The 23040-nt window shown below is 55.3% G+C and overlaps 2 protein-coding genes and 1 non-coding gene across 8 annotated transcripts; 2 read left to right on the forward strand and 1 right to left on the reverse strand.

The window, feature by feature from the left end:
• The first annotated feature begins 2292 nt into the window (after window positions 1–2292).
• Oaz1 (ornithine decarboxylase antizyme 1) lies at window positions 2293–4927 on the forward strand. Of its 2 annotated transcripts, none has more exon segments than NM_008753.4 (5): window positions 2293–2542; window positions 3874–4019; window positions 4098–4270; window positions 4348–4433; window positions 4508–4927. In NM_008753.4, coding segments are annotated over 5 exon segments (684 nt in total). In that variant the 5' UTR covers window positions 2293–2396; the 3' UTR covers window positions 4642–4927.
• On the forward strand, window positions 4434–4507 carry Mir1982 (microRNA 1982). Its single transcript, NR_035503.1, has one exon. It is a non-coding gene; the product is annotated as a microRNA 1982 (primary transcript).
• Window positions 4928–8437: 3510 nt separating the features above from the next.
• On the reverse strand, window positions 8438–19676 carry Lingo3 (leucine rich repeat and Ig domain containing 3). 5 transcript variants are annotated; one of them, NM_001013758.2, is made up of 2 exons: window positions 19579–19676; window positions 8438–11778 (listed from the first exon to the last, which is right to left on the reverse strand). In NM_001013758.2, exon 2 carries the CDS (start codon window positions 11729–11731, stop codon window positions 9962–9964), a length of 1770 nt encoding a protein of 589 aa, NP_001013780.2. In that variant the 5' UTR covers window positions 11732–11778; window positions 19579–19676; the 3' UTR covers window positions 8438–9961. The 5 variants fall into 5 exon arrangements, with proteins under 5 accessions (NP_001013780.2, NP_001346675.1, XP_006513686.1 ...); NM_001359746.1 differs by lacking the exon at window positions 19579–19676 and adding an exon at window positions 19316–19435; XM_006513623.3 differs by lacking the exon at window positions 19579–19676 and adding an exon at window positions 18104–19234.
• Between the last annotated feature and the right edge of the window lie 3364 nt (window positions 19677–23040).

Here is a 23040-nt window from a genome sequence, read left to right on the forward strand (position 1 = left end):
CAGCCCTCACGTGGAAAGATCTAACATTGTTTCCCATTGTCCAAAGACAGGGTCTACTCTGACCAATGTAGCCTACTCGAGCCAATCGGAGCCTGCCTGGTGCCTGCAGAGGCTAGAAAAGGGCGTTGGTTCCTTGGAGCTAGAGTTACAGGAGGCTGTGAGCTGGCAAGGGCAGAGGTGTAGTCTCCACTCAGGATCTGTGCCCACTCAACAGCAAGAATTCTCCGTTTGCTTCTCACACTGAAATTGTATTCCAAAAATGAAACTATTTCTGATTTTAACCTGGAAGTGAAAGATGGTGCTTAAGTCAAACTGACGTTGGAATAGGCAGTGTTTGATCAATTTTAGTCTCAAAAGACACAGGATTAACCGCCAGAGAAACCTTGTCTCAGAAACAAAACAGCACAGAACAACACAGGTCCCACAGATGTCTGAAGGGGCTCCTGACCCTCAGATTTGGAGTTCCTGGTGGTAATGAATCATCATGTGGATGGGAATAGAATCTAGATCGTTTGGAAAAACAGCCAGTTTTGTTTTGTGTGTTTGTTTTTTGAGACAGGGTTTCTCTGTTAAGCCCTGACTGTCTTAGAACTTACCCTCTAAGACCATACTGGCCTGGAACTCAGAAGAGATCCACGTGCCCTGTCTCCAGAGTGCTGAGATTAAAGACTTGTGCCACCACCACAGGGACATCTGTTTATCAAGACAAGGGATTTTTTGGCAGTCCATGATTACTTGGAACTTCCAGCAATCCTCCTGCCTCAGCTAGGTTGAGTGGCTTTTATCACAACCATAGATAGATTTTTACTGAATTCTGATCTTTGTATCACACTGTAGTTTGCTCACAAAAAAAGAGAATTAGAGGGGGCTGGAGAGATGGCTCAGAGATTAAGAGTACTGACTGCTCTTCCAAAGGTCCTGAGTTCAATTTCCAGCAACCACGTGGTGGCTCACAACCATCTATAATGGGATCTCACACCCTCTTCTGGTCTGTGTCTGAAGACCAGAAACAACAACAGTGTACTCATATAAATAAAATAAGTAAATCTTGAGAGAGAGAGAGAGAGAGAGAGAGAGAGAGAGAGAGAGAGAGAGAGAGAGAGAGAGAGAGAGAGAGAGAGAGAGAGAAAGAGCAGGGTGTGGTGCCACAGGCCTTTAATCCCAACACTCAGCTGGCAGAGTCAGGCAGATCTCTGAGTTTGAGGGTAGCTTAGTTTATAGAGTAAGTTCCAGGACATCCAGGGCTACACAGAAAAGCCCTGTCTCAAAAACAAAACATACAAAACAAAACAAAACAACAACAACAAAAAACCCATAAAGAGAAAAAGAATACGAAATTCTTTAAGAATAAATTGTAAGCAGGGCAGTGATGGCGCACGCCTTTGATCCCAGCACTTGGGAGGCAGAGGCAGGCAAACAGAGAAACCCTGTCTCAAAAAACAAAAATCAAAATACAACAACAAAAAAGCGGCGGCGGCGGGGGAGGGGGGGTTGGGATGAAGGAAACCTTCAAGCTGAGTCTATGAGAAAAGTTGTTTAAATTCCAATTTGACATAAAATACTTCTCTAGATTGGGATACTTAACTTTTGACAGATTTTCTTTTAAATAGCAAGTTGCTTTTAAAACAAAGAGTCCCAATCTATTACCCATTATTACAAGGTCATTAGAATAATTTTGCCGCGTGGGGGATGGGCACCAAGCAAACCGCCTAGGTCAGCCTCAGGTACCCTTGACAGTTATGTCCTGACAGTCTTCCCGGAGCGGGGCGTCCCATGAGTGGGACCATAATGGTTAAGATGGAAAGGATGACAGATGACAAAACTGAAGGGCCACAGGTACTAGAGGAGGCGCAGAGTCCTAGCCTTGAGGCCTGGGCTAGATGGGGGTTTACGTCCTGGAGGCGACTACAGAAGCCCCGCCTCCGCCTCACGTCATAAAGCCTCGAGGGCGGGCTTGTCAGAACTCCAACCAATCCTCAAAGGGGCCAATACGTCCGTTTTTCTACATTGACCGATCAGAGCCTTGTAGGGGCGGGACGCGTCTGGCTTTTCTGTCTTCCCTCCCACAGAGTGACGCAAACACGCGGGGCCGGGATTCTCCTATCGCCAACTAATCATCAACGGAAACCTTCTGTCTGTCTTTTTACTCTCGCCAATCAGAAGCCGGAGTAGGTGGGACGCATTTGGTTTTTCCTTGGGCTGCCACTGTGGCCCCACCCCGTTCCTCCGTCGCCTCACACTGCTGCGTTTACGCCTGCGTGTGGGGGCGTGGCCTGCCGTGACGACGCATATAAAAGTGGGCGTCGGCGCCGGCGCCATTTTGCGAACGGCGAGCAGCGGCGGCGGCGCGGGAAGTGCAGCGGAGGTTTTTGCTGGTTTCGGACCCCAGCGGCCGGATGGTGAAATCCTCCCTGCAGCGGATCCTCAACAGCCACTGCTTCGCCAGAGAGAAGGAAGGGGACAAACGCAGCGCCACGCTTCACGCCAGCCGCACCATGCCGCTTCTTAGTCAGCACAGCCGCGGCGGCTGCAGCAGCGAGAGGTGAGAGCCCTGCCCCCGCCGCCGCGAACCTTCCAGAAACAGCGTCCGCGTAGGCCCCAGAGGGCAGCGCAGGACGCGCAGGCCCGGAGCGGGGTCGGCCTCCGGCGCCAGATAAGTCTCGGCAGCGCGAGATCCGCCCCTTTGTGGCGGCCACAATCGCGCAGGGGGCGGGGCGGGGCGGGGCGGGGCCTGTGGAGCGGGTCGCGGACTCGGATTTGGGATTCGAGTGGAATTAGGGAGTCTCAGGTTGAGGAATAGGGTTTGGTTTGATTGGAGGACCGGGAACATTTCGCGAAAATGTAGGATTCGATTTTGGGTTCGAATCGGATTCGGGGGTTGTGAGTTGAGCCTAAGATTTGGGGAGGGATCTGAGAAGAGATTGGAGACTCGAATTTGGGGTCTGCCTCTCGGATATGTGAGCTAGTTCTAATGTCAGGTGGCGAAGTGTTTGTGGTTACCTGTAGGGCGTTTGGGTAATAAATCGTATGCTATGTAGAGGTGGGGCTCGTCCCGGTGTTTGGAGTTCTTTGCAGAATACTGGGATTTTGGGTGCTGTTGGGGAGGAATCCTATTATATTCTTGGGTACATGTTGAGGACTCATTTCTTGGTGGGAGAGTATGGGATCAGATTTGGGGTGTTGAGAAAGAAGCTTGTGTCGGTTTAGGAAGTCACAGGTGGGGAAGCTGGGATGAGGTTTAGGTTGGATTTAGTGATTGCGTGTTGAGGGCTCTAATACTTTGGAGGGATTTGGGTCAGAATTAGGACCTTGGAAGTGGTCAGGCTTGGGGGCTCACAGAGCTATGTTGGAGGACATGGAGGTGGTGTGGTGTGGTGAGTATGATGTGAGGTGACCTTAATCCCTGGTCCACTTGGCAGTTAAAAGTCTGCAGTGGGTGGGATGGAGGGTATCACTTGAAGGGTTCAGAATGGGGACTGGTTTGGGAAGGGCGTCGATATAGGTGGTAGGAACTTTGGATATAGGCTGTGCAGACACCTATAGAGTGGCAGTAGGGAAGAGAGGAGACTTGGGGTTGTCTGACTCTAGAGCATGAGTAGTTAGTGAGGTAGAACTTTGGGGTCACTGGTAGCTGCTGACCAGAGGGTAGGAAGGAGCGAGTGACCTGGTGTGAAGGGAGGATTGGCAGCATGGAGTGGGATGGGCCACAGTGCTGAGATGACACTGCCTGTGAGGCCTGTCTTGCTACAAAAGGGGCAGAGTCACACAGGTGAGGGGCAGTGACTCGGGTTGACTGTTGTCAATGGCTCTTGAGTGGGAAGCCCGGGCACTTAATTATTGCCGCTGCTGCCACCTGAGCATTGTTTCCTGCAGTTCTAGGGTTGCCCTTAATTGCTGTAGTAACCTGGGTCCGGGGCCTCGGTGGTGCTCCTGATGTCCCTCACCCACCCCTGAAGATCCCAGGTGGGCGAGGGAACAGTCAGCGGGATCACAGTCTTTCAGCTAGCATCCTGTACTCCGTGAGTACCTGTGGAGAGCCCGGGGGTGCCTGGCACTGGCAAAGTAAGCTGGCCAACCTGACAACCCTGCTCCCCTAGGACGAGCGGCTGAATGTGACAGAGGAGCCGACGTCTAACGACAAGACCAGGGTCCTGAGCATCCAGTCCACGCTCACGGAGGCCAAGCAGGTCACCTGGAGGGCGGTGTGGAGTGGTGGTGGCCTCTACATCGAGCTCCCAGCTGGACCTCTGCCTGAGGGCAGTAAGGACAGGTAGGCCACTTCCCCTTAGGGCTGTAGGGGATTTGGGGCCTGGGCACAGGTGGCTAATGACTCCATGCTTCATTCAGTTTTGCAGCTCTCCTAGAGTTCGCAGAGGAGCAACTCCAGGCTGACCACGTTTTCATCTGCTTCCCCAAGAACCGTGAGGACAGAGGTTGGTATTGCTTGGGAGGGTCCTGGGGAGGGGAGTTCTGGCACCCCAACCTCTCACCCTATGTTCTCCCACAGCCGCCCTACTCCGAACCTTCAGCTTTCTTGGCTTTGAGATTGTGAGACCCGGGCATCCCCTTGTCCCCAAGAGACCCGACGCTTGCTTCATGGTCTACACTCTGGAGAGAGAGGACCCGGGTGAGGAGGACTAGGTGCCAGCCCTGCCCAGTGTCCCTGTGCCCTCTCCTGGGTTAGTCCACATGTCGTGATTGTGCAGAATAAACGCTCACTCCATTAGCGGGGTGCTTCTTCGAGCTGAATGCTGTGTTTGTCACACTCAAGTGTTGGCTTTAATTCTAAATAAAGGTTTCTATTTTACTTTTTTATTGCTGTTTAAGATGGTCAGGTGACCTATGCTATAGCAGTCTCCTTTGAAGTCTGGAAAAATAGTGTCACCTCCCCTGGCTCAAATCCAATAAAGTGATCTCGTTCATTGGCTGTGTCTTGTGTCCTGCTGCTGGGTCTAGGTTGGGCCCCTGGTAGCTATGGCCCAGAGAGGGTTCAGTCACTCCTGAGTCTATGCTTAAATGGGTGGTAGGGCTGGGGTGTTGTGGACATTTGAGAAGCTATGGGGTCTGTGACTGCTCCTCAGGCAACTGGCTGAAAGTGGCTGAGGTAGAACAGCATCACCTTTGGGGGGTAGGGTGGGGAGAGGCTGGCCAGGGGCTGTGTGTGCTCAGCTACCTGAGCTATAGACATGGATGCTTTGCCCACTGGAGCAGTGCAGGAGTGGAACTGGGTTGCATACAGGGTATAGGAGTTAAGATGTGGCATTAGTGTTTGCAGTGGATTAGTGCCAGCATGGATGAACCAGGGGATGGGCCAGTAAACTGGCAGGCCTGGGGGTGCTCAGGAATAGGACAGGTCCCACAGCTGCTGCTGTGTAAGCCCCTCCACCTCCATTGCTGTGGTGTGTTTGGGAAACTAGGACACAGAATAAGCTCTGTCCAAGAAAGGGACTAAGGTAAGACTGTAGTGTCATTTTAGGCTATTGAGATCCTACTGTGTGCAGGCTTTGTGTGTCTCATGGAGCCTACAACCTCAGGGACAAGTGGACAGACCAGGAGAATTTGGCTACAGGAAGCAGTGGACAGACCAGGAGAACTTGGTTATAGGAAGCATGTGGAAGTAGCTGGGTAGGGAGTGTTGGAGGTGGTAGGAAGGCCGAGGTTAGACTGTTGCAGTGGCCAGGCAGACCTGAGAATATCTTCCCCCTCCTGTGCACATGGGGGTACTGTGGGATCACACATCCTGCTGTCCAATTCCAGAAATAGCTGCCTATCTTCATGGAGACCTGAGCAGGGACAGCAACACAACCTCTTTTGTTTTCAGGTAGCCTTAGTTTCCTTTGTGGTCAAATATGACCTAGAATTCATGATCTTCCTGCTCCTGAGTGCTGGGGTGATGGGCATGTTTCACTACCCCAACTCTTTTTGTTTTAATTTAGTAGTAATGTACGGTTGCCTGGGGATCCTGGTAGATTGTAGTCAACATGGTCACACTGCAACACCAAAAGCAGCTGTCAGGGTCTTAGGAACTCAGCTGTGTAAGAGACACCAATCAGAGATTGTGGGTGTTGTACCCCAGATGGGTTGGCATATTACCAATCAAGGACCTGATAGTTGAAGCTTTGTGGGACAGGTCAGATGCATGCTCCCTGTTCCCCAGTGTACAGTGTTCCCTCACCATGGCCTCTCTCAGAAATACCAACAAGGCCATATGCCTGTTCTCCCAGTACCTAGAGGGCTTGAGTTCCATGCTAGCCTGGTTTACACAGTCACACTGTGCAAAGCGAAAAGGCTTGAGGATAATCTGAGGACCAGGAGCGCCCTGTGAGCTTGACAACCCTTTTCATTCAGAAACCTCAGGTAGGAGACAGTCACCTCCTGAACACGTTTCAGGGGAGGTACCATGCTCCCAAAAAGGTGTGGTACAGGTGGTAGCAGACATATGCCCTGTAGCCTCCTTGGGTAGCAGGAGCAAAGAGGCTGCTAAGTGACCAGCCCGACTGCCGGCCTCCCCAACAAAACCAAAAGACCCTGCGCTCACCACCACCACCCCGCCCCCATCTCTCACTTTCCTGCCTCTTGAGACAGTCTGTCTCACTGTGTAACTCTAGCTGGCATGGAACTGGCTGTGTAGACCAGGATAGCCACAAAGATCCACTTGCCTCTGCCTCTCCAGTACTGGGGTTACAGGTGAACACCACCATGCCTGGCTACTTTTATTGTTTTTAATTTTATGTGCAAGTACGTGTGTGCCATGTGCGTGGAGTTGCCTGAGAAAACGATGGGCAACTGGAGCTGGAGTTAACAGACTTGTGTTGGGCCAAAGTCTGCTGTGTGTACTCTTAACCACTGACCAATCTCCAGCTGGCCGAACGAGCCAGCTCTTAACCATGCACTTCACCTTTGAGCTCTCTCCAGCCCTTGACTTGTGATGCTCCTGATAAACTCAGGGTTTCACATGCTGGTCACGCCCCCAGCCCCTCATTGGCGCATTCTAGGCAGGGCCTCCAGCTCCTGACCACGCCCCTAGCTTCCTCAAGGGGATTTTAAGCCGGCCCTCTCCACTTACCACACCTCCAGACCCTCACAGGGGATTCTAAGTGGGAGCTCCACCTCTGACCACACCCCCGTCCCCCGTTGCTGGGGTTTCTAGGTGGGGCTGCCTCAGTATCCCAAATAGCTGGGATAACAGGCTCGGACCACAAGTTGGGAATATGTTTTCTTGTTTGGACCATTAAAGTGCCCCTGTTACAGAGCTTCTGCCTTCTGGCCTAGAACAGTGAGCGCCCAGGCTTCTTTCTGGGCCCAGGGAGCTGCTCCAGCCAGTCTCCTGAGTGCTGCCTGCAGATGGTGAGATGAACTGGCCAGAAAGGAACTGCTATTTCAGTAGCTACCTGTGGGTGACTAGAGTTGCTCTTGCTGTCCTGGGGATGTGGGGGCACATGTACGCAGTGCATGTACACAGGTAGGTTGGAAACTGAAGTTGTTTGCTCCAAGGACCCTCCAGTCCCAGAGAACTCAGCCCCTAAGCTGGGCAGGTGCCTGTAGCAACAACCCAGGACCCCTTGAAAGAGGAGTGCCAGACTTAGGCAGATAAACCAGACCCAGAGTGGAGCTGGACCTTCCCAGGACTACCCCTCACCTCTAGCACCCTGGAGGATGGAACGTTGTGGGAACAGAAACCAGGAGGTGAGATTCTGAAGTGAGCAGGCCTAGGGCAGGGGCAGGGGGGGGGCAAAGATGGGCATGGTGGCTTTCACTTGTCACCCAGCACCCCAAAGGGGGTGGGGGGAAGCGCAAGAATCTGGAGTTCAAGGTCAGCTTCAGTTACATAGTAAGTTTGAGACCAGCCTGGGCTACATAAATTTCTGTTAAAAAATAATGGCTCAAATAATAAATGGTAAGAATGCAGGCTGGGGTCTTTTAGCCAAGTGCTCCAGTGACTTCTATTTAGGGAAGAATCCGGCAGAGGCAGCTCAGCCTGGGCCTTAGCTTCCCTGGGTTCCTGTTGGCGGGCCACTCAGGAAGTCCCGGTGCCTCTGTCTAATCCAGAGAACATGGACTGTCCTCAGTGAGCTTCCCAGCCCTGTCCTGCCCTGCTGTTTGGCCATGGGAAAAATCACTGTCACACACCTGCTGGTAACACCAAGTGTCTGAGGTGCTGGGGATAGAATCGGCCACCTGCATGGGAGGTGAGCCCCAGCTTCAGCCCTAAGTCCCGTTTGTTCATAGCTGAAGCTGGCCACCTGTCCTGCCTCCAGTGCTGGGCTGCCCTGTGCATCCCCGTGACCATCATGACCGACTCTGCCGCCCGCAGCTTCTCCCCCAGGTCACCCTAGCTATCAGAGCCACACAGCTTCCCAACCTCAAAGGAGGGACCCAGCCACTCCAACAACCACCCCACCCCTTCTATGGGAATAATAATATCTAAACGTCTGACTTTTGTATTAAATCAGCTTGTTTAATTGGATTTCAGTCAAACACAGCAGGTGAGGATAGAGGTTGTTGGGACTGGGGAACCCCGATGTAATGTTCTGACACTTTGTGAACTCTAACCCTGCCGGGAGTGCACCCCTTCTGTCTTTTAATAACTCTAAAGGCACTTGGATTTCGTTGGTTGTTGTTTTGAGGGCCCTGGGGTTGCCATAGCAACAGGGGCTAAGAGGACAGTCCAGGACAAAGAGGTCCATCTTGTCAGACTCAGGGATAGAGTCTGAAAATGCCAGTCAACCCAGTCATTCGTGTCCTGTCAATCAGTTTGTATGTGATGGGAAAGTCGGGGGGGGGGGCGCAAGACCAAAGGGTCCCCGTGTTCCCAGTCCAGTTCAGACTAGCCAAGCTTGATCTGGGTCTCTCATTGCATTAGGTTTGCCTCCTTCCTGTCTGGACACAAACATGAGGGCACACAGGGCAAAGGCTACAGGCTCAGACTTGTTCTGTAAAGGAAGACACAGGGTCCCAGTGGACCACAGACATTACAGCTGGACAGGTGGGAAAAGAGCTGCAGCCTGTCTTACCATATGTCCAGGGGGTCAGTTGGCCAAGTCCCACAAAATGCCCTCTGTCCCTTCTTTCAACGGTGTCCTAACTGTGACCAGGCAGAGGTGACACTGGGGAGGAACTTAGATGGGGTAGGCTAGTGGATCATGACTTGGCCTTGTCACAATCAACTGGCCCTGCCTGCTCACCCCTACAGCAGTCCACTTTCCCTGTAGAGCAGCAGAGTGGATGTGGTGGCCTGAGAGGCACTCCTAGGACCCAGGGCAGCCAGCCCTCCTGCAAGCAGATGTCCAGTATGGCAAGGCAGGGTGGAGGGACCTCTAGGGGACATGGGGACATGGCTTCTCCTGGCAGGTGGCCTCCTGGGCCTGAAGTTCCTGGTGGGATGGAAAGTGGCGGGAACAGGGCTCCCGAGATGACTGTGAGCCTCTCTGCAGGGTCTGGGGTAGCCCTGGGTACCCGAGCAGCGGTGGACAGGAGCTGGGCTGGTGCATTCCCAGGTCCCTACTGCAGTCCTGGGCCCTGTATGAGACACAGGTCACAATGAGCGGAGGAGACAGCCACTGCAAGCACGGTGTGTCCTGTGTCCCCAGGCATCTGGGGACGTGACTTCTGAGTAAGGGCACAGGGAGGACCCTGGACTTTGGGGCCACAGCCTGCACCTGCATAAGAAACCATGGACCCTGAGTGTCCCCAGCCACTTTGTGTCTTAGCACAGCAGCCACAGCAAAGGGTGGGAAAGACACGTTGAAACCCTTAGAAAACACTTCAGGAACTGCAAAAGATGTGATCTGCTCAAAAACAGTCCTGCAGATGTCTACAAAAATGAGAAAGTTTTGCTTGTGAGCTGACTTGCAGTCACCTCCATGCCTACCCCCTGGGAAAAATATGCATAGGTGGAAATTATCTGGGACTGGACAGAGGTTTGAACGGTCCGGCTCACACAACCCACCGTGGGATCAGCTCAGATCATCTTCATGTTGAACTTGCGCGCACCACCCTGGCCAGCCGCAGCCGCCGGACCGTCCACCTTACGGAAGGAATATTCCACAGAGAAGTTATTCTTGTGCTGTCCGCGGCCACGGCTCCACACAAAAAGCAGCAGAAAACAGAAGAGGACCACGCCCAGGAAGGTGATGCACCCCATGGCGGTGGACACAAGAATGGTGGTGAGGTCCAGCGGGAACCGGACGCCCACCTGCGTCTCGTTGTGCCCATCGCCCTGGGTCCGGTTGGCGGCCGGCTGGACGGTCAAGGTGGCGAAATAAGTGTCGTTACCCCCGGCGTTGCTGGCCACACATGTGTAGGTGCCACTGTCCTGGGGCCGCGTGTCCGCGATGGTCAGGGTGCCCCCAGGCAGCACGCGTGCCCGGCCCCGGCTGGCAGCCGTAACCGAGTGGTGCTGGGGCGTCACCCAGGCTACCGTGGGCGCGGGCTCACCCTCAGCGCGGCACAGAAAGCGCACGTCGTCGCCCTCGGTGGCGGTCACATGCTGCAGCCGCCTCTCCCGGATCTTGGGCTTGCGGCACACGAAGTACTCGAAGAGCACAGAGTCGGGGAGATTGTGCAGGGCGTCGCCGCGCACCTCGGCGGGGGTGGCGCAGGCGGGGAGCCTGCCGTCGAAGTTCAGGGTCTTCCGCCTCTGCACGATCCACAGCAGGCGACAGTCGCAGGCCAGCGGGTTGCCGTCCACGCGCAGCGTCTCGAGCGTGTTCACCGAGTGGAATGTGTTCTCCTCCAGTGTGGACAGCAGGTTGTCCGAAAGGTTGAGCAGGCGGATCTGTCGCAGCCCCACGAAGGCCTGCGGCTCGATGACAGCCAGCAGGGCTCCTGCTAGGTGCAGCTCACGCAGGCGCACCAGGTCTCTGAAGGAGCCGCGTGGCACCATGCTGATGGGGTTGTGCGACAGGTTGAGGCACGTGAGGTGGGCCTGCTGTCGCAGCGCAGCGGCCGGTACAGCCGTGATGTTGGTGTGTGTGATGGACAACGACGTGAGGTTCAGCCCACGCAGGCTGCCCGGGGCCACCTCCTCCAGCAGCGGCCAGTTGTCGATCTCCAGATGCGAGAGTCCTGGAAGCTTCTGGAAATTCTGGTCCTCCAGGGCGGCGATGGCCAGGTGGCGCAGGCGCAGAGCGCCCAAGCCCCGCAGGTGACCCAGCGACTCCGGGGACAGTGATGTGAGATTGCAGCGCTCCAGCGTGAGCTCAGCCAGCCCCAACAGCCCCGCAAAGGCCCTGCGGGAGATGAACACCAGGTCATTGTCGCCCACCTCCAGCCGCTGCAGGCTGCGCAGGTCCTGGAAGCTGAAATCCAGCAGGATGACCAGCTTGTTCTCGCTCAGGTCCAGCAGCGTGAGGCTGTCCAGATGCGTGAACACGCCTGGCGGGATGAGCTTCAGCTGGTTGCCACGGAGACGCAGGACGCGCAGGCGGGGCAGGTTGGCGAAGGCCCCAGGTTCCACGTGGGCAATCACATTATGGTTGAGGTCCAGCTCCTCCAGGGTGGGCAACGAGGCCAGGTCCCCAGGGTTCAGACAGCGGATGCGGTTGCGGCTCAGCTCCAGCATGCGAGTTTCGGCCGGGATGCCCTCGGGGATGGCTGTCAGCCGGCGGCGCCCACAGGCCACAGTGCGGGTGGATGCGGAGCACTCGCAGCGTGCGGGGCAGCCTGCGGCCAGGGGCGCTGTGGGCAGCAGCAGCAAGTGCAGGCCCAGCATGTGCAGCCAGCAGGTCATGGTGCAAGGTGTGGGGCCTAGGGCCACGCCAGCATAGTCCAGGACAGCTGGAATGGGAAGGGGGATAGACTTTATCAGTATCCACGGTGCCCAGCTAGACACAAGGACGTTGACCCATGACAACACACCCAGCAAATCTCGACACAGATGTCCAGAAGTGACAGTACACATGATAGAAAACAAGGGCCCATGGATAGACAGCAGAACAAGTGGGGGTCATCCACGTTGGAGTATTACTACTCAGCCATGAAAGGGAATGAGGCTCTGATACACATCTGCAGGACCCTTGAGGACATTGTGCTCAGTGAGAGACCATGTAGTGGTCACTGAGACCATGTGGACTGGAAGGCCACATAGTGGGACTCCATGAAACACCCAGAACAGGTGGACGAAGTTTAAAACGAGTTCCCTTGTAGCTCAGGCTGGCCTCAAACCAGTTGGTAAGTAGCTGAGGCTACCCTTGAAGATGGAGGCAAAACTGGGTGATAAAGCAAACTGCTTAAACACTCCTGCAATCTGAGAAACAGGAAGATTCCTGCCCGACACCTCGGAGGAGCCAGGCCTAGTAAACACTGTTGAATTTGGTTGTCCAGAGTCTGGTACTGTGACAGAGGACAACTCCCCTTCTGCAGAGACACAACTGGTGAGTCGTGATGACCCTCAGTGGCTGTGAGATAAATACTCTAGCTAGGACTGAGGAATAGCCAGATGCTCTAAGACAGGAATGAAGGCTAATGGAAACACTGGTGGTGACTGGGAGTGGGCAGGGGGCTAAACATGCCAATAGATGCTAAGACATCTTGTAGTGCCGGCCTGACTAGGCTGGACCAGTGTTTCAGGCAGCCTGACTGTAGCCCAGACCCAGGGGTTGAGGTGGCAGAGGGACAGCTGGACTGAACTGCCTGGCCTCTTTTGCAACACAGCTTCCCATCTGCCAGGCAGCTATTTATGGCATGTTAACAGCTGAAGCCCCCCAGGCAAGACTACCGGCACCGAGCAGACTGGCAGCCCTGGCGATTGAGTATGCCAGGCTTTTGAGGAGGGCCTGGAAGTCACAGGTGTGAAGGAGAGCCCCTGCCCGGAATCCCCCTGTGAGGGGGCTGGGGGCGTGGTCAGGGGTGGAGCCCCGCCAAGGATCCCCCCAGTGAGGAAACTAGGGGTGTGGCTGAGCATGGAGCTCCTGCATAGAATCCCTAGTAAGGGCAGGAGGCGTGGTCAGGGGTGGAGTCCCTCCCTTGAATCCTGTCTTCACTTTCTCTGTCTTTCTGTGCTGTGTTCACCTGTGTGGAGCCCAGAGGTGAAGTCCTCTGCAGTCATCCTCAACCTTGTCTGAGACAAGGTCTGTCCGTGGGACCCGAAGTCCGATGTTTGGGCTAGGCTGTTCAGCCACGAGCCCAGGGGTCCTCCTACTTCTTCAGTATTGAAATACTGTGCCCTCGTGCCAGCTTCTCTGTGGGGATTTGAACTCGGGTCTTCTGGCTTGTGCAACAGCACCTCATGACTGATCCATCGCCATCACAGCGTCCTACCAGCTGCACAGTGCTTAGTCCTTGAACCACAGCACCTCGTGGACTTTGCTGCACATGTGGTGTTTTGAAGTGGGACTTCAGGTAGCCCAGATTTGCCTGGAACCATCTATGTGGGTGGTCTTAAACACCCGATCTTTGTTTCTGCCTCCGGAGTCGCTAGGTTTAGAAAGACCTTCCAGGTCTGGCAGAAAGTGCCTAGTACAGATAAGTCAAGTGTCTCTAGGTTGCTACCACTGAACCACTGCCTCCCCAGCTGATGCTGAAGGCCCCTGCACCCTCTCTGGCCCCAGCTTGTCAAACCTCCGCCACCAGATCCCTCCAGGGCGCTACCAGCAAGTGCTCTCTCTATAATTACTCCACTGGGCAGGGACAGCAGATCTCTTGAGCCAGCTCAGCAGGGGCCACTCAAAGGGTGACCTAGTTTTTCAACTCTAACCTCTCCTGGCAGGCCCAGCCCTGTCATCTCCTCTGCAGGGTGACAGAAAAGCTGCAGGGGTGGGGTGGGAGGGGGAAGAGTGGGCAGCTGTCTAAAGCCACTGCCAGCTTTCAGCTTGGACCCTGACACTTCTTGCTGTGTGCCTGCAGGACCTTACCTGCCCCTTTCGGGTGTTTGCTGACTGTGGCATGTCAGGGTGGGAGCCTGGAGGCATCCCCCCACCTTGGGTTTTCTCAGTGAGAGGGACAGTGGATGCCCCGGCAGGAGTACTAGGAACCTGAGCATTGCTGTAGGGTTGGAGGCGATCACTGGCTCCTCCAGTTAAAGAATGCAGACAGGGAGAGGATGTCCAGGGCACTAGGAATTGGGGTGGCTGGGTAGGCTGGTTTCTCTGTCCCCTCTCTTGCTCAGTGGCCTTGGGGGAGGGTGACTCACAAAGCCATCTCTCTGGGTCCTGACCCCTGGTTGAATGTGTCCCCCACTGAGGACTGGACTACTGTGTGGCTTTTTTGTTCTTGCTGTAGACTCTGCCACACCAGAGATCAGGCAGGTCTCAAACTGTCAGCAATCCTTCTGCCTCAGCCTCCCAATGGCTGACAAAGGAAAGGCAGTAGAACTGGCTAGTCATTTGTTGGCCTTGTGTCATGTGAGTCACCCTGGGCTCCTCTAAATCCACCTCCAGGGACAGAGAGCCAAGAAAAGGGGTTGCTTTTCTCTACTCCCACTGACACTCCACCAGGTGCTGGTAGCTAGCTCCATCAAAAAGAGACTTTCCACATTGCTGGGAGTGGCAGCACACACCTGTTACCCCATTGCCCTAGCAGCTCAGGCAGGAGGATCGTGGATTTCAGGACAACCTGAAACTTAGTGAGACCCTCTCTCAAAATAAAAAACGGGAAGGACAGCCGGGTGTGGTGGCGCAAGCCTTTAATCCCAGCACTCGGGAGGCAAAGGCAGGCGGATTTCTGAGTTCGAGACCAGCCTGAGAGTGAGTTACAGGACAGCCAGGGCTACACAGAGAAACCCTGTCTCGAAAACAAAACAAAACAAAACAACAACAAAAAAAAACCCAAACCAAAACAACAACAACAACAACAAAACGGGAAGGAGTCTGAAGAGGCAGCTCTGTGGTCAGAGCTCTGCCAGCTCTGGTGGGTTTGTTTCCTAGTACCCACGTGGCAGCTCACAAACCCTGAAACTATTTCCAGGGGATCTGACACTTTCTTCTGGTTTTCTGGGACACTACACACATGTGGTGCACAGTCAGACATGCAGGCAACATACTGTACATATAAAATAAATATATAAATCTGGGGGATAATTAGCCAGTCATGATGGCTCACATCTTTAATTCTAGCACTTGGGAGGCAGAGGCAGGCAGATCTCTGTGAGCCTGGCTAACAAAGTGAGTTCTAGGACAGCCAGGGCTACACAGAGAAACCTTGTCTCAAACAAACAAACAAACACCCAAACACCCAAAACAAAAACCCATACCCCAGTTGAGTTTTAAAAGTTAAAATTAAAAAAAAAGAAGAAGAAAGAAAAACAGGAAGAGAAAGCTGGACTGTGGCTCATGAGTGGAGCCCCCTTGGAATGCCCTTGACGGTCTGGGGGCGTGGTCAGGGGGTCTAGCCTCAAACTCAGAAATCCATCTACCTCTGCCTCCCAAGTTCTGGGATTAAAGGCGTGCATGCACCATCATTGCTCGGCTAAAAGGGAAACTTGTTCCAAAGGCCCCTCTGAGGCTCTGCACCTGACCATAGGATAGCTGCCTCACGTAGCAGAATCTAGAATCTTCTGGCTTCTCTCTCACTCCACCACGGTGGAACCCTTGGTGCTGGACTGCCTGGGCTGGCTCATGCTTCCACCACTAAGGTGGCTCTCCGTGGGCTTCAGGGGTCTGGCAAGCCCAGTATGGACTCTGTGGAAGGAAGAGCCAAGCCTAAGGCTTCAAGGACACGACTCATTAATATGCATGAGAAGCCACCACAACGGCCTTGGCAGGGCCTGATTGCAGGGTCCAGCCTGCCCAGTCACTGTCCTCCCAACCCATAGCTCAGGTCACCCTGGGATGAGGTCCGTGATTTCACACAGACCTGCAGGGTCTCTAAGTACATTCTCAGATGACACCTCCCTCACCCCGCCCACTCTCCAGCCCCCAGTTACCCACAAATCCACATCTGATTCTCCCATTCTGAACACTTCCTATCATGGTATTCCCACACCAGGTGGCCTACTGTGTCCCTGTAGTTCCCTGAGGGTGAGCAGACATAAAAAAGATGAACAAATAAATGAACTGAAGGATTGGAAAACCTTTCAGAAGAGAGCGAGTTCAGGGCTACAGGATGGTGAAGGGTGGCACCGAGGGATCGGGACACCCTGTCCCATGCATGGATGGAGCAAAGGTATTCTCATTCAGCCTGGGACAATAGGGAGCCAGGAAGAGATACAGAGCAGGAGAGCAGCTGATTACATATGCTTTGTGAATCGCTCTCCGCCACGCCTGCCTGCCTGAGTTCCATCCCTGCATCCACACGGTATTAGAGGAGATCCGACTCCCATCAGTTAGCCTCTGCCCTCCAGGGCTGTGTTCACATTTGCACACACACATAGTCCAGACGCCCAGGGTCAGGGTCTGCTCATCCAAGTCTCTGTGGGCAGAAAGCTGTTCATCTCTCACCAGCCTCAGCTTCCCAATTTGCAGAAGGCCAAACGGGACCCCAGCGCTGGGGTGTTGTCCTCTGACTGGCCTGCTTCTAGACGCTTCCACCAGGTGCTGCCTTGCTTAGGAGCAGGTCTCCAACTCACTCACTCTCATTCATTCATTCATTCATTCATTCATTCAACAAGCATTAAGTAGACACCTGCAGTATGCCTGCTGCTGACCTCAGTCTTAATGGAAATGAGACCATGGTGGTGGGGATTGGTTACCTCCTGGGTAGACAGGACACTGCCAATGGGCCCAAGCTGAGGACTGTCCTGGATTCTCAGGGGCCCAGCGTCACCTTGGAGTTGTGGGAAGGAAACAGGCAGGAAGGTGAGGCAGAAAGACTCCTAGATCTTGTGGTCCTGGATCCATGGAGGGAGGAGGGGCTGTGAGCCAAGGCCTGTGGGACCTCCACACCATGACACTGCTGGGGATGTCCCCTGTCCCTTGGGCCAGCCTGGGTCTTAGGAGGGAGTGTGTGCATGTGGCAGGTAGTGGTTTCTTCCAGCAGCTGGGAAACTTGCGCCCAGAGCCACCAGGGTTTGAAGGAGGGAGGGGTATGTGGCCTGGCAGCCAGGCGTTGTTTCTTGTTGATGGAAGGATGGTTTTGCTCCTCGCTCTGAGGTCTAACACCTGCCAAAGCCACACTGTAGGGGTCAGCTAGAGGCCCCCAAGGCCTATACCCATGTGACAGTCTGGAAAACAGAGGTCTCTCCTCCCAGCCTCTGAACTCTCTGACTACAGACAAAGAAGCATTTAGCCTAAGGGGAGGCAGAGTACTGCTGTGGAATCCTGGGTCCTTCTAGGCTGTGAGACACTGAGGCCCCATCCTGGAAAGATGAGCCTGTGTGCTGGGGGTGACAGGCTTCAATGGCCTCCTGTCCTTCGCCCCTGGGTCCCCTCTCCACAATAAGAGTGTAGGGATAAATTGGGGTAAGGACAGGCTTGGCACACCCCCACACAGCACCCCCTCTCTGAGGTACACTTTTGGGAACACTTTCCCAGCCCCCACCTCCAGGGCTGGTACATTCTCTGTCCTAGATCTCAGCCCTCCTGGGCCTTTAATCCATGACAATTCATTAAGGCCTAATTAGCCTCCATCTGCCATGGGTCCCTGGCCACTGTTTTGGGGGTGGGGGGCTCCTGACCCAATTTCCTTAATAGCCTGTGCCTGAGGGGAGTGGTGGGTTCCCTACCGCCCACCACAGCAGTGAAGGAGAGGAAGGTTCTAGACTGGCAAACACTTAATCCCCAATATATGTTGGGCCTGCTCATCTGCTAGCCCCGAGAACAGAAATGGTGGCCTTCATGGGAGGGGAAGGAGATTGGGGGGGTCGGGGCTTGACCTCCTGGGGGGAGGTCGTTGCCAGGTTGGGGTGTCAATTGTAGGAAGGAATCAGGGACAGAAGAGCACCCAGGAAGCTGAGGGGACCCCCACTGAGCCTCCTACCCCGTCCTGGGGTCCTGGGTGCCTTCTTCTTCCCACCCCACATCATCTGGGTGTCGGTGTGGAGGGCACCCCAGCTCACTCACCTGTGAGCATTAGAAATCGAGTCTCACACCAGCTCTGTTTTTACTAAATCCTAACTCCTCATTGTTCTCAAGCTCAAGATTGACATGGGAGGCAGTGGGCGGCTCACCCGGGCTGCCCACATCGAACGAACGCAGTAGCTCAGAAAGAGTTCTAAAAGGCTTCCTACCTGGTGAGCTGGGAGTGAGTCAGGCGTGCCCGGGGGAAGAGGCATAAAAACCTTGGCTTTGGGACCTTGTATGCTCCCACCCTTCAGGCACGATCACGTGCCTGGCTGCAACTGGGGGTGGATGGCAGCGGCCACCCCCACTCTACAGATGGAAACACTGAGGCCGGACGCGCATGCGTGCCACTCGGGTGGGAGCTGACAAAGGGACTCTTCAACTAGCTTCCCTGGTGGGGACCTGGGTGGATCTGGACTTGATACCCTGGTCCTGGGAGGAGGAGGTTGCCGGGATGGGTATTAATTGTAGGGAGGAACCAGGAACAGAAGAGCAATTAGGAAGCTGAGGAGACCCCCACTGAGTCTCCCACCCCGTCTTGGGTGTCTTCTTCCTCCTGCTCCGCATCATCTGGGTGTCTGTGTCGAAAGAACACCCTAGGGGGAACTGACACCTTTCTAAGCCTCCCCTGCAGCTCAGAGGTGAAGGGACCAGGGCTGAGCTTTTTGAATCCTCAAGTCCCTGAGGGATGTTGCTTCCAACCTGAGCCTCTCTACCTCATGTCATTCACCTCTTAACACCCTTCTTACAACCTTTGCAGCCCAGTGCCTCCTCCAGGGAGCCCTCCTGGGTTACCCTCAGCCTGATACTTCTGTTCTTGCTAAAAGTCTCCAAGTTCCAATCCCTAATAGCCTCTCCCTGTCACCAAAGGCAGGCATCAGATGCCCCACCCACCCACCAAGCCATCCGGAGCCACAGGGTCTCAGGCCCTGCCTGGGCTCTGGGTTCCCATCTACACAGATCAAGAAGCCTTCTGGCACCGATACAGCTCCCCAAATGCATCAGACCCCCAAGTTCTGAGAACTCCCCACTGGGAGGAGGGACACCTGTGTCTTGGGGACTCTGGCGTTAGGAGTCCTTGATCATAAGGTAGGGTAGGAACACTGCACCGTGTCCAACTGGAATCCAAGCTCTGAGCCTCTTAACTTGTTGAATAGGGCCCAGTGCCCTCTCTGGTCAGGCCCGGTGCCCAGGGGACACCGGGCCTGGCCTGTGGAATGGGATAGACAGCCGCCCCCACCGCTGTGGCCGCTACTGGGACACAGGCCTGCCCAATGGCCCAGTGGGGGGCTCTGCCCAACACCCCAGTCCTTCCCCACGGGATCAAGACCCCCAAAATGTGTGAGTCCCGCGTGTAGACAACCCTCCCCCCAATTCACCTCGTGCGCATCGCCCTGCACTGGCTGGCGGGGGATCTCAGGGCGCCCAGCCGCGGCTCCATACCGGGTGTCCCCCTGCCGCAGTGCGCATCACCATTCCACGTCCCCCAGGTGCTCCTCTACATGCGCCCCTCGATCCCCTAGGCTCTGCATCTCTGGAGGCGGGGTAGACTCTGAAGTTTCCCCGGGGGGTGCAGAAGGGCTGGAAAGGAGCGCGCGTGGGGGGCCTGGAGGGGCCCCCGGACTGCAGCGCTGTCACTCACCTGGGCGGCTCCTCCTCGGACGGCGCGAGGGGCTGCTCGGAGCCGCCACCAGCCGCCGCCACGGCCGCCACTGCCACCGCCGCCGCCACCGCCACCTCCCGGGCTCCGCCGTGCGCGTCCCCGCCGCGCATCCCCGTGCGCATGGCCAGGGTGCGCGCGAGCTGCAAGGGACGCGCGCGACAACACGTGTTGGAGCAGGTCTGGGGCAGATGGGGACGCAGCACCCGGGTACCCCGCGTGCCTAGCACATCCCTGTCCTCAGTGCCTCCGCAGACACTGAGTACCGAGAAATACTTGGGGGCCCCCCCAGATACGACAGTTTGTCCCGTTGGAACGTTCTGGAAATTGCCAACTCTCCGCCGTCCCCTCCCTCCCAGGACAGGCCTCCACCATCTGCACTCTACCGCACACCTGCCGGCTCTGCCAAGTCCTAGTGGCCTTGCTCCTCAGTGAGTCCCAGAGCCCACCTTGGCTCCTCACTGCTCCACTGCCGGCCTTACTCCAGTTGCCACCCGCGGCTGTGGCTGCTGCCATCCGGTCCTCTCCCATGTGCCTGGGGCTGCGCTGTGCACTTTGGCACATACAACCTAGTGTGGTTATTAGATAGACGGATGCATACATTACATAGGGGACATGGAGAGAACCCAGACATAAGAGGAGGAGCTAGAGCGAAGGCTCAGCAGCCAAATCACTGGCTGCTCTTGCTGAGGACTGAGGGTTCAGGTCCCAGCACCCACATAGCAACTCTCAACCATCTGTGACTCCAGTTCCAGGGGTCCTGAGGCCACCTTCTTTCTGGCTTGTGAACTTCTGTATGCAATGCACAGAGCTAAAACTAAGATAAATCTTAGCCCAAATCCCAGCACTAGGGAGGCAGAGGCAGGTGGAACCTCTGGAGTTTGAGGCCAGCCTGTTTTACAGAGTGAGTTCCCCCTTCTGAGGCTGGGAACCCAGTGCTCCCTGGTGGCAGGCAGCCTGAGCAGAAAGGAAACAGGAGTTGGCCTGTGGATCAACCAGACTAGCACTTCCTGAGTTGGGGGTTCAGGCCTTGGGGTCCAGGGTGGGAGCTTTGAAAGGGAGGATGTAACAGTCCCCAAGCACAGAGGTTCAGTGAGCAGCCATTCCGTGGAGCTGCTGCATCTGGCTCTGTCCTTCTTGCTCCAGCAGCCTGAGTGTGCTGGAGGCTCAGCTGCCTTCGTCCCTGGAAAGGGGTGACCTGCAGGCCTAGCTGCAGGGAGCACACCCCCCTCGTGTGCCCTCTCTGTCCTCCAGAAAGGTTTAGTGGCAGGCAGCTCTGCCACCTGTGACTCAAGCAGGCTCTTTTCCCAGATTGTCGCATTGGCCTGAGGCCCAGAACACGTCCATCCCCAAGCCAAGAGGCAGGAAGCCGATGCCCCCCCCAATATCTTTGGAGGTAGACCCCAACTCCACAACCAGGCTGGCCCTGTGTGTGTACTGCTGTGCTGTGTGACCCCAGGCAGATTGCATCCCTTCTCTGGGTCACTGAGGTTGGGACTCCTGGACAGGCAGTTGTTGAGTGCCCACAGGTGACATGGTTTACCGGGATTTCCATGCATGGGGAGACAGCTATGACCAAAGCCAGAGATGGATGCAGGGAGGCTCAGGGATGTTGGCCGCCTGCCTAGGGCCCATTCTAGGTCCTGCCCATCTAGCCTGAGCCCACCCCCAAGGACCAAGGAGCTCCCATGCTTAGCAATGCAGACTACAGCTTTAATGACTGGGGGGTGGGGCATCAGGGTGCGAGGGGGCTCCATACACCTTCCTCTAATTACTCTGCAGATGAGAGCAGCAGCTAGAAAGGCCACAGCTGAGGGGGTCTGGCTCCCACTGCAGGACCTTTGCACATGCTGTTCTGGCTACAGAGCCTTCCCCAGCGTCTGCCCCACCCGCCCCTGCTTCCTCCTGACTCACATCTCCACCCGGCCGCCTTCTGTCCCCCGTTCCCAGCCTCCCTGCAATTTCCTAAGATATCCTATAATTTACTCATTCATCCTATTTATGTCTGCCCTTCCCCCTTTCTTCTGAGCACGGCCTCCCTGCACGCGCTTGGCGTCCAATAGACTCCCACTTGAACTAGCGACATAAGTGATGGCAAACTGGACAGGGGTGGTCTGAACAGAGTGTGAGCTTCCGAAGACCGAGGAATCCCCTGCCCTCTCCCCTCAGCCAGTGTGTCACCCGTGGGAGTCAGCTGAGGACAGAGACGTGCTTGGGCCATGCATTCAGCCGGCACATAATAGACTATAAACTTGTGTGTAAGGCCTGGATGAGGGTGGTGGATGTTAAGTCCCCAGACCCAGCTGCTGTGTGACCATGGAATGTCTCTTGCCCTCTCTGAGCTCGGCGTTCCTGGCAGGTTCCCCCATCCCCACCCCTACCCCCGCAGCTCTTCTGAGCCACTCCAGTGGGGAGGCTGCGTGGGAGAGCTGCAGGAGGGTCACAGCCTTGCAGGCAGTAGAGCAGTTAGCACCTGGTTGCCAAGGCTACAACTACCTGCGGAGGTGATGTTGCCACGGAGATGGACCACCTGGGTGAAAAGGGTGGCTCCTGCTGATGGGGAAGTGTGGGTCTTGCTGGGGGGTGGGCAGTGACTGCCTGGGGGACAGGCATGCTCAGTATGGTCTGGGGACAGCATGGGGGGGTCCCCATGCCAAACTTCAGTAGGGACCCAGATACACAGGAATGGATTTTGAAATGAAATGCCCTATGTCTCTTCCCTTTTAGATCGTGACTGCCATAGTTGTGTGGCACCTTCCAAGCAGCCGAGGCCATCTGTACCACCCCAGCTCCTGACCAGTGGCCCCCGCTATGTACCTAGAAGGTAGTGGTCAGATATCAAGGTGTGAAGCGACGGGTTCCATGTGTCTTCAGCCTACCCCCAGGTTGGCAGGCTCAATGCTGTGCATCCTCAGGTCAGTGACAACCCTCTCTGAGCCCTAATAAACTGTGAATCAGGTTAACACAAGCCCTGTGGCTTTGAGCAGGTATGTGGGATCCCCAAGGCTGTCTGTGGTCAACAATAAATGTTTAGACAGTTACAGGGTGATGGCATTGAAAAAGGTACAAACATTTCTCCTGAAGGGTACCTGGGAGACACAGAGAGTCCTAGGCAGGGAGGACTACAGCCGGGTGTGCCTGGTGGTATGAAGAATCCTTTGTGCTCCATAGGACTGACACCCACTCCCAAATGGAACATAGGAAAATGGCCCCATATTCCAGACCAGCCAGGACTGTATAGGCTCTGTTTCAAAACACAAAAGAGAGGGAAGGAAGGGGGGGGGGCTCTTGACCCCAGAGGGGTTCCTCAGTAATTACAGCACCAGCTGCTCTCAGAGAGGACCTGGAGTTCAGTTCCCAGCACTCACAGGGCAGCTTACAACTGTCTGTAACTCTAGCTCCAGGGGACCCGACACACCAATCTGACCTGCTCAGAAATGGCAC

This window comes from Mus musculus, chromosome 10 (genome assembly GCF_000001635.26).
Source record: "Mus musculus strain C57BL/6J chromosome 10, GRCm38.p6 C57BL/6J".
NCBI lineage: Eukaryota > Metazoa > Chordata > Mammalia > Rodentia > Muridae > Mus > Mus musculus.

Coding starts and splice junctions, on each gene's coding strand:
- Lingo3 (NM_001013758.2), bottom strand. CDS start 11,731: ATGACCTGCTGGCTGCACATGCTGGGCCTGCACTTGCTGCTGCTGCCC.